We start from the raw sequence: 16174 nt of genomic DNA, 5'->3' as shown, positions 1-16174 counted from the left end.
AAACTTATTGTCGCAATACGTCTTCCAGATCAATCAATGCGAGCGGTAGTAGAGGATGCGATGGCTAACTCGATTCCGACATGGCTTTCCAACCATGAGCAAGTCGGTGCTTCAAAGATCGCTTGCTTCGACCTTGGGAGCTGCGATCCTGACTGGTTCATCCGGAGATGTGACCGTCTACCAGCAAATAGGCATCAGCAATGAGGATTCTTCTTCGTTGTCGGTACCGCTCGCACGTCCCTGCAGTCCTCTATTGTTGAAGGATTTCAGGAGTTTCAGCCCTTCCTATCTTTGTCGTACCTAGATTGATGACTGCTCACGTTTGCTTCCAAACACAATAGTCCCTGGTACACATCATCCTTGGCCACGTGGACTCTGCTTCACGATATGTCACTGTCACTCTTCTTCAAGTGTGCATGTCTAGAAGAAAAACAGAGCTGCTCGGGAGATTGCACAAATTCATGAGATTATCCTGGTTAACTCTGCAACTGGGTTTTCTATTGGCTTTGTCTTGTTTGGAAATGGCGTCGTTTAGTCTCTTGTTCACATGAACAATCGCCAATAACACCGCACAACCTCTCGCATGACACTACTGCAGAGAGCATTACGTTCAACATGACTCGTTGTATATGCGCCAGCTGTATATTATAGGAAAAACAACCCAGGGCTATGTACTCCAACAACAATGTGTACCTTTGGGCACAATGCACAGGTACACGTGACACATTGAATAGACATGCGATGCGATGCTGTCATCCAGAAGGATGAAGACTGCGCCATCTGGTAAAAATGATCAGTGTAGTTTGGAATCTCTGTATACGGCCGTGATTGCAGCAGGCAGCGGAACAGGTGGGTGGAACATCTGCTGCGATTACCCGGCTCTTGAGAGACAACTGACACCCGACAGAAAACAGACAGCAAGACGCTCACAGTACATATACTGCTCGAAATACTGTCGCGGGCACCTACGAACCCACCCACTAGAACACTATCATGTCACACCATAATGTAGCAAGGCGAATACCGGCGATGGCTTGATAAATCTGTGATCTAGATTGCGTGGAGTTGGGAACAACTGGCGCTTGCATATCACCCAAAAGTCTTTAACAAGTGCTGCGACCCAGCTATTCTCTGCCCATAAACGGCGCGTGTAACCCCTATTAATCTCCATCATTCGAGCAAAATTGTCAACGAATACAATCAAACTTTCGGTCCGAGGTCGAATACAACCACCTGCACAGCCGTATCTGCGCCATGCTGCCAGCCGCGGCGTCTTCGACTTTGGGAGGCGTTGGGCTTTATTCGTGTTGTCCATAAATGTCTAGAACGCACTAGTCCCCTCTATTACTGTCATTCTGACAGACGCATACGAGCATTGTTCTTTTCTGTTTCAACTGAACAAAGCCCCATGATGACTTACCCCGATTTCTTCATGGTGTGTGGGCACTTGTTATGGTCTGGGCGGGGCCTTGATGACATCTACTTGCCGTGGTCATGCCGACCTGCATGAGATGCACGAGCCAGCGCCATCGTTAGCTCATTAGCTGCGCTAGCATTCCCAGTGCTGATCCCCCTCCTCAACGACTTCAATTCACAACAGCTCACACAGACCCGGGTACGCTTGTTCGACAACAAGCAAAGTATGCTGCTTGAAACGGCAGTGCAACTACAGAGTTTTTATTCGGTTAAACTGAAACATTGCCGCCAACATAGGCCCACGCTATACGAGGGAAAAATCGAACACCCTACCCAGGCAACTACGGGAGGGAACGTTCGATCTTTAACTTGCATCGCAACACCCTACCCAGCCAACCACCGGGGTGAGGGCGTTCGATTCTTGCCTTATATGGCGTGGGCCAATATCCGACACACAGTAGAATTAATATCGCAGCCACCATACAGTGTGAACTCCCGCATCAACCACAATTTCGGTTACTCCCCCAAACTCTCAAACAATCGACATTTTCAAGCATATTCCAAATTGGAATTGACTAGATTTACAAGGCGAAAATGGCCAAAAGACCAGCAAGACCAGCACCAGTGAGACGAGCTGAAGCCTTGTCGGCGGCACCGGTCGCAGCGGGTTCAGCGGCAGAGCCAGACTCAGAGCCAGTGGCAGATCCTCCTAGATTTGTGTTAGTACAAAGATAGCTAATACACAATGTTAACGGTAAACGTACCTGTAGCCGTAGGGTTGGCAGAACCAGTAGCTGAAGCAGCGGCACTTGCGGCGCTACCAGCAGAGCCAGAAGGAGCAGCATTTGCAGCACCACCGGCGCCGAACGCAGTCTGGCTGCTGGGGAAGAGGCTGTTGATGCAGCTGTCTGCACACTTGGCATAGGCGATGGAGTCCTCAGTAGAGCCATCACCCTGGTCGCATCTGGCGACACATTCGTTGGTATCGACAACCTGGGAGGCGTTGGGTCGAGCGTTGCCCAGGCATGCGGCCTTGCAGGTCACATCGCTGTCGTCGCACGACATAGCGCAGCTGATGGCAGGAGAGAGACCACTCGGGATGGCGGCAGGGGTCTGGGGAGCGCTGGTAACAGACGCATCTTGGGGAAGAGCGAGTGCGCCAATGGCAAAGAGGAGAACGGCAGAGTACTTCATGATGTCGATTCGCGCTTTAATATTACGGGGCTATTCGAGGTCGCGGATCGGTGTCGAGTGAATTAATACAGATATACTGAAGAAAGGGCAAGTGAGCGTCGGAAGTACGAGTACTTGAAGGCTGAATCGGAATAAAGAACGAATGTTAATGCACACACAAAGGAAGAATCTGGGGGAGATTATCTCGTTTTTATTACCCTCATACGCTGCTAGTCATACATAGGGGTTTAGCTAGTAGCGGCTCCGTTGCGCTTATATTGGGTTTCGACTAAGCTTTAAATAGTAAGCTGGTCGGGCGGACGGCGTCATTTCAATGCAGGCAGCCTGGGCTGCAAGGGTCCACCTGCCCCATCCATCCACGCGATCGGGCAAAACGCGCTAGAATACGACGCGTCGTGACATTAACCTCACCACGCCACCATTGAAGTATTGCCGCCTCTCAACCACAACACAATGGATGAAGGTGACGAGTACGGTGATGAGTTCGACGACACCGAGTTTCTTGATGCCGCGACACAAGCTGAAAAGGAGAACACGCCTGCATTCCCGCCTTCCCCGAGGCCAGCCAAGCGACGCAGGATCAGCAAAGTAGATGAGCGTACAGAGTCTGTCCCGCGCACGACACGACATGGACGCCGCCGAGGTCCTTTCGTTTCGTCTGATCAAGATGAAGACGCCTTTGATGAATCCGACCGGACATTGTCGGATACAGGCAGCAAAAGTGTCTCACCTCTAAAGAGCGCACTTGCAAGTCGTAAAAAGAGGGCCCTGTCGAACCGATACGATGACGAACACGCATCTCCCATCAAAGAGACCGTTGCGGATAAGCGGAAAGAGCGCATTCATATGTCGACCACCAATGTGGAAATGCCAGACATGTATCTAACCCAACCACCTCAAACATATTCCCCACCGTGGAAGCCGAGGGGGGCGATTTGGGCCAAGCCTACTACCACAATTGGTGTGCACAAGCCATCTGCATCTAAGAAGTCGGCTGGATTGGACGCCACGAGCAATATGTCTTTACCGGGAAGACAGTCGATATCGTCTCGCCCTGCACCACAAGCACTGTCGTCTCCAGCCTTTCCAGACTCGCCCATTGAGATCGAAGAATCCCCAAAACTACCGGTCCGCGCTGCAACTGCGGCAGCACCAAATGACTATGACTACACCCAAGACCTCGCAGATCTCCCATCCGATGCTTTTGCCTCGTCCTCTTCGTCGCCACAGAAGCAGGGAGATGTGGAAGTCATCAGTGCTCGAAAACGTGTCGTTGCACCTCTGACCGGCCTACGACAGACTACTTTGTTTGGTCGTGCAGGGGTCGATGGTACAATTCCCGCCACCCAAGTCAACAAGCGTTACAACTTTGTCATCGATCAGAAGGCCGAGCCACCCACTCACCACAAGCTAGACCCTGAAGCGATCAAGACCTGGGTCTATCCAACAAACCTGGGAACCATCCGAGACTACCAGTTCAACATCGTTCAGAGAGGTCTTTTCAACAACCTACTTGTGGCTCTCCCAACTGGTCTTGGTAAAACATTCATCGCGGCCACCATCATTCTCAATTGGTTTCGATGGACCATCGACGCGCAGATCGTATTCGTTGCCCCGACGAAGCCGCTTGTCGCACAACAAGTGGAGGCCTGCTTCAACATTGCCGGTATACCGCGCTCGTATACCACAATGCTTACTGGAGGCGTGTCGACAGGACTACGAGCGGAAGAGTGGAAAGACAAGAGAGTCTTTTTCATGACGCCTCAAACACTTTTGAACGACCTGAAGTCTGGGTATGCGGATCCCAAGAGGATAGTATTGTTAGTTGTTGACGAAGCCCACCGAGCGACCGGTGCTTACGCCTACGTGGAAGTCGTCAGCTTTCTTCGCCGATTCAACTCGAGTTTCCGGGTATTAGCCTTAACAGCCACACCCGGCGCTGATGTAGAGGCGGTCCAGAAGGTCATCGATGGCCTCGATATTTCCAAGGTTGAGATCCGAACGGAGAATTCCATGGATATATGCAGCTACGTGCATCAGCGCAAGATCGACAAGCAAGTCTTCCAGAACACAGATGAGATGGAGATGTGCATGGACTTGTACAGCGAAGCACTACAACCCTTGGTGAACACTATCGCAGGACTCAACGCCTACTGGAGCAAGAACCCCCGCGATTTGACGCCCTTTGGCTGTCAGCAGGCTAAGAAGAAGTGGTTCCTAGAAGTCGGCCGCAATGCCAACCGTGGCCTTCAGAGTACAGTTCATACTATCTTCGCCATCCTGGCATCAATCTCACATGGAATGGATTTGCTAAAGTATCATGGCATGGGTCCTTTCTATATCAAGATGAAGGAGTTCCAGGACGAAGCTGCTAAGACGAAGTCCAAGTATAAGAAGCAGATCCTTGACAGTGACGCTTGGAAGAAGCTGATGGTGCGTCTCCATGGGTGGATCACGGATGATAATTTTGTTGGGCATCCGAAGCTAGAGTACCTGCAAGAAGTCATTTTGGATCACTTCGTGAATGCGGGTGATGGCAGGAACGTTGATGGTGCGCCTCCATCACAAACGAGAATCATGGTATTCGCCCACTTTCGTGATAGCGCTGAAGAGATTGCACGCATCCTTAAGAGACATCAACCGATGATCCGTCCACGCATCTTCGTTGGACAAGCACATGGGAAAAACTCGGAAGGCATGTCGCAGAAAGATCAACTGGAGGCTATTGAGAAGTTCAAGAACGGTGAGTTCAATACCTTGATCGCGACGTCGATCGGTGAAGAAGGACTGGATATCGGCGAGGTTGATCTCATCATCTGTTACGATTCGAAAGCATCACCAATTCGCATGCTACAGCGCATGGGTCGTACAGGTCGAAAACGCCAGGGACGAATCGTGATGCTTCAGATGCAAGGCAAGGAAGAAAACGACGCAAACAAGGCAAACGACAGCTACCTCAAGATGCAGGAACTCATCGCAGACGGAGGACACTTCAACTTTCATGACGACATATCTCGTAGGATATTACCACCGGATGTCAAGCCGGTTGTTGATCGGCGCGTGGTGGATATCCCAACTGAAAACACCCAGAAAGACTGGCTACCAGAACCGAAAAAGGGACGGCGGACCAAGAAGCCCCCGAAGAAGTTCCATATGCCCGACGATGTGATTACTGGCTTTGTTACTGCAGGCCGTATGGGTGAGGAAATCGTGCCCAAAGGTCGAGGGAAGAAAGCTACAGCACCAGCTTATCCAAGCCAGACAGTTTTTGAGATGCCACCACTGGATGCTGTACTGCTAGACGATGTAGCGGCTCAGGATCTCGAAAGACGGTATCAGACGGTTTTTGACGACGATGACGCCCCCATGGTCGACGTACTAGACCTGGGTAAGTTTCCTGAGCGGCAGCGCACTTTGCCTTACAAGAATGGACGAATCGGACCAGGTCGCGTGACACGGGCTTTTGCCGGCACTTTGCAGCGCATGTACGACATGGATACTGACCGCCTGGAAAAGTTCCAGCGGAATCTGCACTATTCGGATTGCGAATCAGGTGCGGATGACGGTTTTATCGTGCCGGATATGGAAGTGGCGCCCGTGATCCCGGACAACATTCTGGAGGACATGTGGGAAGACGACCAACCCGCATCACAAGGCCTTCCAATTACCAAAACAAAAGCAAAGCCTGGTCCGAAGCCCAAAGCAAAGGCGCCGGCGAAACCAAAGGAGAAAGCACCGCCAAAAGAAAGGTCAGTACCAAAACCCAAAGAGAAGCCGGCCCCGAAGACACCCAAGACTCCAGCACCTCGTGCTCGCCCCCGAAAAGAGAAACTGGCTACAGAGACGCCAATCCGGTACCCCGAAACAGCAGATGAAATACCAATAACAAAGACGCCCAACTGGCGCGTCTCGAATCTTGCTCAAGAAGGCGAAGAATCATCTCCGCCACCGACAGACCCACGTTTCCACCTCCCATCCCAAGCCGACACAATCGGGTCTGATGACACAATGGGAGCGGACGAGCTAGAGGATCCACTGGCCTGGCAGAATGTATCGGAACTGGCTAGTTTTATCGTTGAAGAGGAAGAGGAAGAAGTGGTTCCAACCTCTAGTCTACCTAGCATTGACATGTTTGGCGTCGGGGCGGGAACTCAAGCAGTCGTCAAGGCTGCCAGACCGAAGAGGACACCCAGGCGCGAAAAGCTGTTTACCAGCGACATCACCGATAACGACGCAGTTGTCAGCAGTGACAGTGACGATGACGTACCAGTCATCAGACGTGGTGCTGGCGCGAGCAAGAAGGAAGCTGTCGTTGTCGATTCTGATTCCGAGGTGGAAGAAGAAGAGCGTATTGTTCCAAGGCAGAGAGGCAGGCGAATTATTGACGATGACTCGGATGAGTGATGGATCATGCTGAGTAGATTTTTGTGGGGCCCTGGGCGAGAGTATGTGAAGCATCTTGCGACTACATGTATTTAGATGAGGTGGTGAGCTTAAGCTACCACGCACCTTGTTGGTACCTTGATGCATCAAGCACACGTCTATTCAAACTGTTTCCAATAGTCCGGCTCAAAGCCATCCATTTGCTGTGTGTAGGGCTCTCCAGCCTTGACCCAGCCCTTGATGCCGCCAGCAAGTGTCAAGGATGTAATCTGATGGTCGCCCTGGTCGGCAATATAGTCTGCAAACCAGCCAGAACATCTCGGACCTCTTCCGTTTGATGCGCCTGTAATGTATCAGTATCGTGGTAAAGCCACCTGGGTCGTGTTTGGATCGGTCACGATAGCTTGTGGTACGTATCTCACGCCACCAGCGCACGAGTATACCGCCAGGTTGCATCCGAGACTGGCATGGTAGTGACATGACAGACTTACCACAATAAAATGCTACCCGCTTGACACCTGCCCTCTTACATAGGTCGTACAAGGCGGCACGATTCATGTAGAAGGAGTGTGCAGGAAGGTTGAGACTACCTCTGATGGTTCCGCCCTCGTAGTCTGTGCGTCGTACATCTACAATGAGCAGGTCTGGAGATGAGAGATGTGACAGGGCCTCTTCGCGGGAGAGGGATGGGGCGGTGCACCGTGGGGCAGGAAAGGCATCGGACCAGCTGCCAGTTGCTTTGGGCGATTCTGCCATGTCGACGAACTAGCGGCCGTTATCAGGGCCTATTCCTAGGATGCGTGGTGTGATTGCTTGTGTGTTTTACCACGTGCAGGTGGAGTTGCAGAGCCGCACCAAAGAGTGGTCCGATGAAACTGGTGCTAGCGCGACATTCAGGGTCCGTTGGGATGTCACCGCCACAATCATCAGTACTGGCCACATTGCTGCAATTCTGTAGCCCCATGAACGTCTGATTACAATTCCTCGGCACGACGCGGGACTAATCTAATACGCCACGCCTGCTCCTTCTACAAGTTGTCTGCTTCCGTGTCTGTTGATTTGTAACAGGCATTGCCTTTCATTAATCTTAATTTGTCCCGAGTCGGGAACTTCCTCCTCCAACTAGCACCATCACGGCCACGACCAGGATTCCATACTTGCGCCGAGACAGTTTCAATACCTACACGCTGGCCTCTTTGCCTACCCCACACGTGCTCTCGGCGTTTAATTTACCCCAAGTCTTCATATAGTCAAGCTACGTGTAACTGTAAGACCTCCGGACTTGTCGTTTGCTTTGTCGCCGACGTTTGCTGACTGGAGGACTCGAGTAGCTACCTAATACCATCACCAACTATGCGCTCAGCTGCGCACGTGTTCTACCTAGCAGTCTTCTCGCTGTTGGGTGGCTCTCACGCTGCAAGCCATGCTACCAAATCGAGCAGTCCTCCGCCAAACGTCTGCGATGTAAGCAACAAGTCGGCTGCTCCACCAGCGCAGCCTGGGGACTCGAATGCTAAGACTCTTTTTCAGATTTCGCCTGGAGCGATAGTATCCGACGCGTGCGCAAGCTACAACACCCTCGAACAGCTCAACGAAGCCATCCACCCTTACCTCCAGTCCATCACGCAGAACACCGACTTCTTTTCGCACTACCGATTGAGTCTGTACAGCAAGAAGTGTCCTTTCTGGGACGACGAGAATGGCATGTGCGGGAACGTGGCGTGTGCAGTGAATACCTTGGACAATGAAGAGGACATACCCCTGGTCTGGCGTGCAAAGGAACTAGGCAAGCTCGAGGGGCCGACAGCACAGCATCCTGGCAAGAAGCAACAGAGAGAAGAGAGGAAACGACCATTACACGGAAGTCTGGGCGACGACGTTGACGAGAGCTGTGTGGTGGAGTACGACGACGAATGCGACGAGCGCGATTACTGCGTACCCGAGGACGAGTCGGCGTCGGCAAAGGGAGACTACGTGTCGCTTGTGGACAACCCAGAGCGCTTCACCGGATACGCTGGCGTCGGAGCCCAACAGGTTTGGGAGGCTATATACAGAGAGAACTGCTTCAGCAAGCCCCCAAAGAATGCGCCTGCGACTGGTAGCTCATCGCCGCTGGGAGGGTCACCTTTTGGCGGGTTTGGAAACCAGCAACAACTTCATGCTGCGAATCAGCTCAAGAACGTCATGCAAGAGCAAGGCAAGAAGCAGAAGGTCCAATCTGCCATTGCTCACGGCTCTCCTGTAGACAGCCTCGATCCTATCGAATTCGACGACACCTGTCTGGAGAAGCGCGTGTTCCATCGCGTCATTTCCGGCATGCACGCCTCCATCTCCACTCATCTCTGCTACGACTACCTAAACCAGACGACAGGAGAGTGGGGACCCAACCTAGCCTGCTACGAGGAACGCCTGCACAACCACCCTGAGCGCATCAGCAACGTCTACTTCAACTACGCCCTCGTCATGCGAGCTGTTGGCAAGATCACGCGGCATATTTCCGATTACTCCTTCTGTTCGGAAGACCCTGAACAAGACCACAGCACCAGAAACTCTCTCTTGCGCCTTACATCTGCCCTTCCCTCTGGTCCCGAGATCTTCGATGAAACCGTCATGTTCAAGGACCCAGACACAATGGTATTGAAGGAAGACTTTCGCAACCGCTTCAGGAATGTTAGTCGCATCATGGATTGCGTAGGATGCGACAAGTGCCGACTCTGGGGTAAGCTGCAGACAAACGGCTACGGAACCGCACTCAAAGTGCTCTTCGAATTTGACGAGAACGATTCCTCAAAGGACCCGCCGCTCCGCCGTACCGAACTTGTCGCGCTCATCAACACCATGAACCGTCTCTCACACTCACTGTCCGCGATCAAGGATTTCCGTCGCATGCTCGATGAGCGAGAGGGTTTGCCAAAAGCTGTCGCGTCTACACTTCCGGCGACCGACAAGGGAGTGTTGAAGACAAAACTCGCGCTCGAGAACTCTGGCGGCGAAGAGACAATCGATCTCCTCACTGGCGGGGAGGAAATACCAGATTTCAAGAGGGACTGGGACGCGAACCAGATGACAGTGTGGGAGGAGGTGAAAGCCGAGTTCAATTTGGTTAAGAGGACGTTCATGTACGTTCTGTACCAGTGGACGCAGCTGCCTGGGCGATTGTAAGTCTTGAAACCTTTTTTCTTCCCCGACTTTTTACAAGATCTGGGTGTTGCAGTAGAACATGGCTGACGGCGCAAACAGTACCAAGATCTTTATCCTCGAAATGAGGAGAGCTTATAACTGGTGGATGGGTTTCGTGCCCGGGCCGAGAAGCTGGGAGATTCGTATCCCGAGACGAGATGAGCTCTAAAGCAACTTCCAAATTGCCAGGTGGAGAGGGACACGGGGTCTAAATCATATATCTTGTTTGATGCATAGCATGGGTGTTTATGGGAGGCAACTGTATTGGCATATATCGGGGCATTAGATGGCGTTGCTTTAGAACATGGGCAAGTTGAGACATGCCATCATGAATGCATTGGTTTGATATCAGCACAATTTCCTTCGTGCATCTCGGTACCGCGAGCGATGACATCGCCCACAACGCTTCCGAGGCTCCCAATTGCCGCGGCACCTATTCGTGTTCGTTCCGTGCGCCATGACATGTCACCAGCACCTCGCGATCCGTACCTCTCAACTACGTCATCGCACATCCACGGATCTTCTTGGCCTCCTCGGCCGACCTTCGCCATCTTGCGCCCTGCATCCATGATCACGACGCATTACCATCCGCGGCCTTCCAGGTGAAAAATTAGCTATGCTAAGCATTGAGAAGAAGCTACACGCCTGTTTTCCACGACTTCCTAGATGGGAAGGCAAAGGAGAGGGAAGGAGAGGAGAGAAGGAACATTAAGCTATACCAAGATGTACACCTATATTCAATGTTGCCGCATTGAGGTGCATAGTGAAGATCAACGTCAGACACCGAAGCATACGTTGTTTTCGTCATGCTTGCTGGCATCCACTTACGTAGGCGGTATGACGATGCCTCCAGATCACTATTTTACCGAATGTACACTACCAAGCTTTCAGTTAAGCTACACGCCTATCTTCCACAATTGCCTAGAGAGGCAACCTGAGAAGAGGGGGACGCGAGGGGTTTGTGAGGGGTTTGCAGTCTTCGGTCATTTGTTTGTCTCTTGGTACTCATAGAAACCGTCGTTTAGGAAGGCTACCCGAACATGGCATGAGCCAAGGTGAGGAGAAGATAACGCCTATTTTCTACACTGTTGGTGCAGTTACTCAACGGGGTAGTCGAAAGACGAAATGTTGCCTCTTGTGAATCATGGCATTGCGGAATGGCGGAATTGCAGACTCGCGGCTCCGTTGTTGCTGAGTTCTCGTCACACCTACGGTTTCTGTTCGTTTTGTTAATGCTGACTGCGGAGAGAAAGGGTGGATTTTCCCGCTTTCGGCTTGCCGTTTGTGGACATGACGATCGCGACCGCGAAATGTATAGAAGCTTCAAAACAAGCTAAAGCACTGCCTCCGATACTCAATCTCGTATGTGTTTAACAAAATCTAATTCGGGCTCAACCGATGACATGATAGCTTGCTTCACGGTGCTGGAGACGCTATATTGAGAGACAAAATGTGAAAGATTGCAAACGCGTTGAGCGTGAACAACAAGATTATGCGCATTGCCTGTAATTACTGTTGTCTGTCTCTCGCACAGCATCGACTTGGTATTGTTCAAACATGTAGATGCAAGCGTGTAAGGACATGATAATCTCTACCATCTCCTAGAAGGTAGCATGTACTACCAAAGTCGTCAACCGACCGCCTGGATGACAACTCGCTCTAGCCACACTTGGCGGTGACTTCTTTCCAAAATGCTGTAGTATGCAGTAGATTTCGAGGAACCTGCAAGATAAAGCGAAGGAGTACGCCTGTTTTCAACAGTTGCCCTTCTCGGTATGTATACCAGACACTTGGTTGCGAGATGACGCGCTTGTCAAGCGCTGATTACTTTTCTTCGCGTCTAGCAGACCGTACCGAGATCTAAGCAGATGCAAGATGAAGCGAAGGAATACGCCTGTTTTCTATGACTGCCTGTCTAGGTAGGCCAAATGACACACCGATGTTTGAAATTGCTTTTTAGTGAGTGGGAAATTGGAACGCTTGCGGAGGCGAGTTTAGCAGCTTGAAGGGACGCGGTGCAGGGTGCCGATGGTGATTACTTTATCGCATCCACGAAACATACGGGTTTAGGCGATTTGCGAGGCTGGACCTTACTTGAGAGATAAGGAAACGCAGATATGCCAGGTGTTGAGAACGAGATTGGAAATATGCATGTCGCTTCTGAACTCGACAGATTCCATCAACGTGTTTGACTGTGACTTGTTAACATTTGATCGTCTGAACAAGTAGACAAGCCCAAAAACATTACTCATGCGGCCAGCACGATAAAACCTAGCGCACGTGACGATACCTCTGGAAAATGAGGCTCCCATACGCCTACTATCCACACCTACCCAACATCGTAAATTCATCTCCTTCCCGAGAGAACGACTAAGCTACACCAAGCTTGACAAGCCCTACGCCTACTTCCCATGCCTACCTCTTTCAGTAATTTCGTCGTTTTAGGGGAAAGGTCGACGTGTCGTTTTCGCGTCATCGAATGTTGCCTTTTTTGCTTATTCCCGCGTAACCTTCCCAACGTACGCACGTGTCGGTGAGCAGGCGACGAGCAATTTTTTCTCTCCTTCTCGGCTGGCATTACCAAGCCTTAGCACCCAAAATCAACGGCATTCTGTAATGGGCAACTTTGAAGCGGCCAAGCTTTGGAGACTACAATCAACAGTTACTGCTTAAAGCAATATCGGTGAGGGCGCGTCTGTTTCACCGTTATTGCCGTATTGAGTTCTATGATCAATGCCGCAGATCTGCCTGGGCAATGATGAGAGAAGTGTTATTTCCGACGCATTGCCGAAGCGTGCGGATCTGGCTTGAGAAGGTTTTAATATAACCGTTCGGCGCCTGCTTTCGATGGCTGCTATATGCGGTAGGTAAGAAGGGTTGTATACGAGACAGAGAGACAATATGCGGAGGAGAACGTGTTGTACGATTGGTGGGTATAGTCCGCTAGTCCTAGTCCGCTCTCGAAGTCTCCAACACAAGGCACGCAGTGTCCGGAGATGTAAGACGAGCTATCCGCGGTGTTCATGGTTTCGTTGGAGTACTACCATAGCTGACATAAGACAGCAACAACTAAAAGCTTACATCCGACCTGTTCACAAGTAGATGTAGCACAAGGGGCTGCCTCCTAAGGTATTGAACATATCGCGAATCTTCAGTGTCTCTCCGTTAACTCCCATGTTCAACGGCTCGTCAATAGTGGCATCGCGTGTTGGAGGCCTATTCTGCAATGTCAGAGTGCCAGTCACCTTGTTCGCCTCCGTGGGGTGGAGTGTCTGCCAAATCCAGTAGATGCGGTCAAGCATAGCGTGATGGAGGAAAAACGCGGGATCGTTGACGGAAGAGTAGAGATCTGTCGCGTCGCCGCCCATGGTGTAATGACCTGACGTGTGCAAACCGAGGAAGCCATCTGGGTATCGTCCCTGGATTTCGATCCAGAAATCGCGATGGGTTTGCGATCCGGCACCAATGGTTACGTTAAGAAGGTTCGCAGTAGTGAACCACTTCTTGGGTATATAAGGACTGATGTCTCGACGCAGACAGCGGGGATTGTAATCAGAACTATCGACTTCCAGATCAGTGAAGCCTTGCATACCAGGCGAGATCGGACCGATGTTCGCTTGTGTACTGGAATTCTGTTAGCTCCCTGGGATCGTGCACGTGCGGTAGTCTCACTTCTTGAAAGGACCACTCTCAATGCATCCACCTCCCTTTCCAGAGGGGATGACTATCGTCCGAGCACCTGCAAGACTTCCATTATGTGCGAAGTACGCCCCGTCGCCACCCAAGCTGGTATCACTTCCGTCAAAGACAGGTGACTTATATATGTCGTCTGTATTTGCGAACCAGTTCCAGTACTAGCAAAGTCAGACATGTCGGGGGCCATTGAACATCTCGAAACTCACAGGCTGATAGCCCTGGTACCCACATTCATTTCGGAGAGCTTGTTCGTATGCCCATACAAAATAGCGATGCCAAGTCAGAAAGAGACCATTGCCATGTATGTACATGGTCTGGTTAACGTGGATAGCGACGAAGTCATCAAAGCGCGTCTTCGCTGCGGCAGCCCATGACTTGTCAGACTTAGCTGGTAATATTCGGAGACATTGGACAGCTTTGATGTACGCTCTTCGATCTGGCTTGCTCATATGATCCCTTATGCAAATCAGTAAGTACGATTGACCCCATGAGCGTGGCGAGCTTACCAGTCCCTCCGAATGGCAGCGTTAGCCAAGGAACATCCTTCCGGTGCCCTCCTTGACACAGCATCACTCTGTTGAAGCGTCTCGTACGTATGCTGCTGTAGTTGGGCGAGAGCCTCGAGAGGGTCGACTGCTGGGTCTATATCAATGACCGGAGTCGAGTCGAAGGGAACAGCAGCCACGAGACGTCCAGCCAGTAGCTGCACAATCGCTGCGGCTTGAAAGAGGCGCATTTCGATGAGGAAGCGATTACAATATGCAAGGTTTAGCAGTGTAATGTGGAATATGGTGATTCAAGTCGCCGGTTGTATTCATCACAATGCCGTCTCTGAATCATGCAAGGGCCCTGCCACAAGCGTGCTTCCGATTTTCAAGGACGGAGAACGGAGAAAACGGTCCTTGGGCGACCCTAGCTGGTTGTATTAGATGAACGGGGACTAGAGTATGTGGGCGCATAGTCAGGGCTTGCATGCTTCATCCTTTAGCTTGAGATTATCCTGCACTGGAGCCTCGGGTGTTACAACTCATATGGAAGGCGTCCTGTGGGCAAGCCGAAGCCTTGTCCAGTTTTATCAGTCATCCTTTCACTCGGGATCCCGATCGAACGGACGGTCAGCAATCCATCGCGTAGCCATTTTATTGCCAGGAACGCCTTCACCCTGCCAATAGCATGCTGTCAGGACGTGTTTCTAGCATTTGTTGATGTCATTCGCTTGAGGTGGCGGCTGGCAGCCGCGATCAGGGCCTGTTTCGGCAGTGATAATCTTACGCGATGCGAAAGATGTACAATGAAATTATCTTTCGACCCCCATGAATCCGTGAGTGGGGTGATGGGTGCTGCCAAGATGTAGGATTCACAGCATCGTGTTAGATCTGAACGTGCACCCCGCTTCGTGCAGTTTAATCTGCATTTAGGATATAATCCGCCAGAGGATCCCGCTCCTTACGCCCTGCATAGAAAACACTGAACAGGTTCTCCTACTTCTGCGAGGCTGCACTTTACTTTAACGTGTGGTGAAAAAAAAATCTTTCGCATTCTAAGACTAAGAAATACCTGTTTTGGTATATTGTAGCTTTAATGTAATAATGTTGTTGTGCTATTGGAAGGCTACAAAGGAAGAGGGCAGTACGAAAAAGGTTTGTCGGTTTCCAAGTTTCTCTTCAGTAACTAGAAACGTAACCATCTTCCCTGAATGCTATGACCCAACATCGAGCTAGGGTCTTCCCGTGTCTGTTCTGTCACTCACTCACTACACGGGGTACGCCCTGACACAAAAAAATGGACAGGTTGCTTATGCAGTGCATAACGGTATGCTATTGGAATACTCAAGATGTCGCAAAAACACACCAGAAGTCCGGCCCATCCACATAAAACATGTACCCCTGCTGTATCAGCTGTTGAAGTAGATCGACAAGAGATGCTGCTGATAAGAGTTCGGAGGTTTGCTTGGAAGCAGTGGAATGACTGTTAGTACTTGTTACCCAGGTACCCCACGTCCAATCGGACGACCAAGATTCCACAACGGGGTCGACTACGGCAAGAACTTCGCCCGCGATACCGTCTCTTGGCGCAATCTGACACCTGGAGAAATAGACTAATTGGTAACAGAGTGACGGGTTTGCGGCATTTGTTGCGGTGCCCCGTCCCGAGGTCTGATCGGCCCAAACTCACCCGTGGACCCTTTCTGTAATCTCACATCCAAGAGCCAGCCCGTTCATCATCGAACCGAGCTTGGCGATAGATACTTGTTGGAACGATTCATATTTCCGGCAGACTCCCTTCCACCCGCCCACGTGGTGCG

General features: G+C 51.1%; 5 protein-coding genes across 5 annotated transcripts; 2 read left to right on the top strand and 3 right to left on the bottom strand.

Annotated features, from left to right (window-relative positions):
• Positions 1 to 1997: 1997 nt before the first annotated feature.
• Positions 1998 to 2610, bottom strand: ACET3X_006567 (uncharacterized protein; the record flags this gene model as incomplete). The annotated part of the gene is made up of 2 exons (XM_069452710.1): positions 1998 to 2125; positions 2181 to 2610. The coding sequence occupies 2 exons, from the start codon at positions 2608 to 2610 to the stop codon at positions 1998 to 2000; spliced, it is 558 nt and encodes a 185-aa protein (XP_069305335.1).
• Positions 2611 to 3063: 453 nt separating this feature from the next.
• On the top strand, positions 3064 to 6485 carry ACET3X_006566 (uncharacterized protein; the record flags this gene model as incomplete). Its single annotated transcript, XM_069452709.1, has 2 exons — positions 3064 to 6359; positions 6413 to 6485. 2 exons carry the CDS (start codon positions 3064 to 3066, stop codon positions 6483 to 6485), a joined length of 3369 nt encoding a protein of 1122 aa, XP_069305334.1.
• Positions 6486 to 7151: 666 nt separating this feature from the next.
• On the bottom strand, positions 7152 to 7749 carry ACET3X_006565 (uncharacterized protein; the record flags this gene model as incomplete). Its single annotated transcript, XM_069452708.1, has 2 exons — positions 7152 to 7336; positions 7485 to 7749. 2 exons carry the CDS (start codon positions 7747 to 7749, stop codon positions 7152 to 7154), a joined length of 450 nt encoding a protein of 149 aa, XP_069305333.1.
• Positions 7750 to 7960: 211 nt separating this feature from the next.
• ACET3X_006564 (uncharacterized protein) lies at positions 7961 to 10514 on the top strand. The gene is made up of 4 exons (XM_069452707.1): positions 7961 to 8260; positions 8325 to 8457; positions 8524 to 10151; positions 10234 to 10514. Exons 2-4 carry the CDS (start codon positions 8347 to 8349, stop codon positions 10340 to 10342), a joined length of 1848 nt encoding a protein of 615 aa, XP_069305332.1. The 5' UTR covers positions 7961 to 8260; positions 8325 to 8346; the 3' UTR covers positions 10343 to 10514.
• A 2751-nt stretch (positions 10515 to 13265) lies between these two features.
• ACET3X_006563 (uncharacterized protein) lies at positions 13266 to 14605 on the bottom strand (the record flags this gene model as incomplete). The annotated part of the gene is made up of 4 exons (XM_069452706.1): positions 13266 to 13797; positions 13846 to 14027; positions 14076 to 14325; positions 14376 to 14605. The coding sequence occupies 4 exons, from the start codon at positions 14603 to 14605 to the stop codon at positions 13266 to 13268; spliced, it is 1194 nt and encodes a 397-aa protein (XP_069305331.1).
• Between the last annotated feature and the right edge of the window lie 1569 nt (positions 14606 to 16174).

This window comes from Alternaria dauci, chromosome 6 (assembly GCF_042100115.1).
Source record: "Alternaria dauci strain A2016 chromosome 6, whole genome shotgun sequence".
Classification (NCBI taxonomy): Eukaryota; Fungi; Ascomycota; class Dothideomycetes; order Pleosporales; family Pleosporaceae; genus Alternaria; species Alternaria dauci.
Note: the sequence above shows the minus strand (reverse complement) of the source record. Positions and strands in the feature narration are given on the sequence as shown.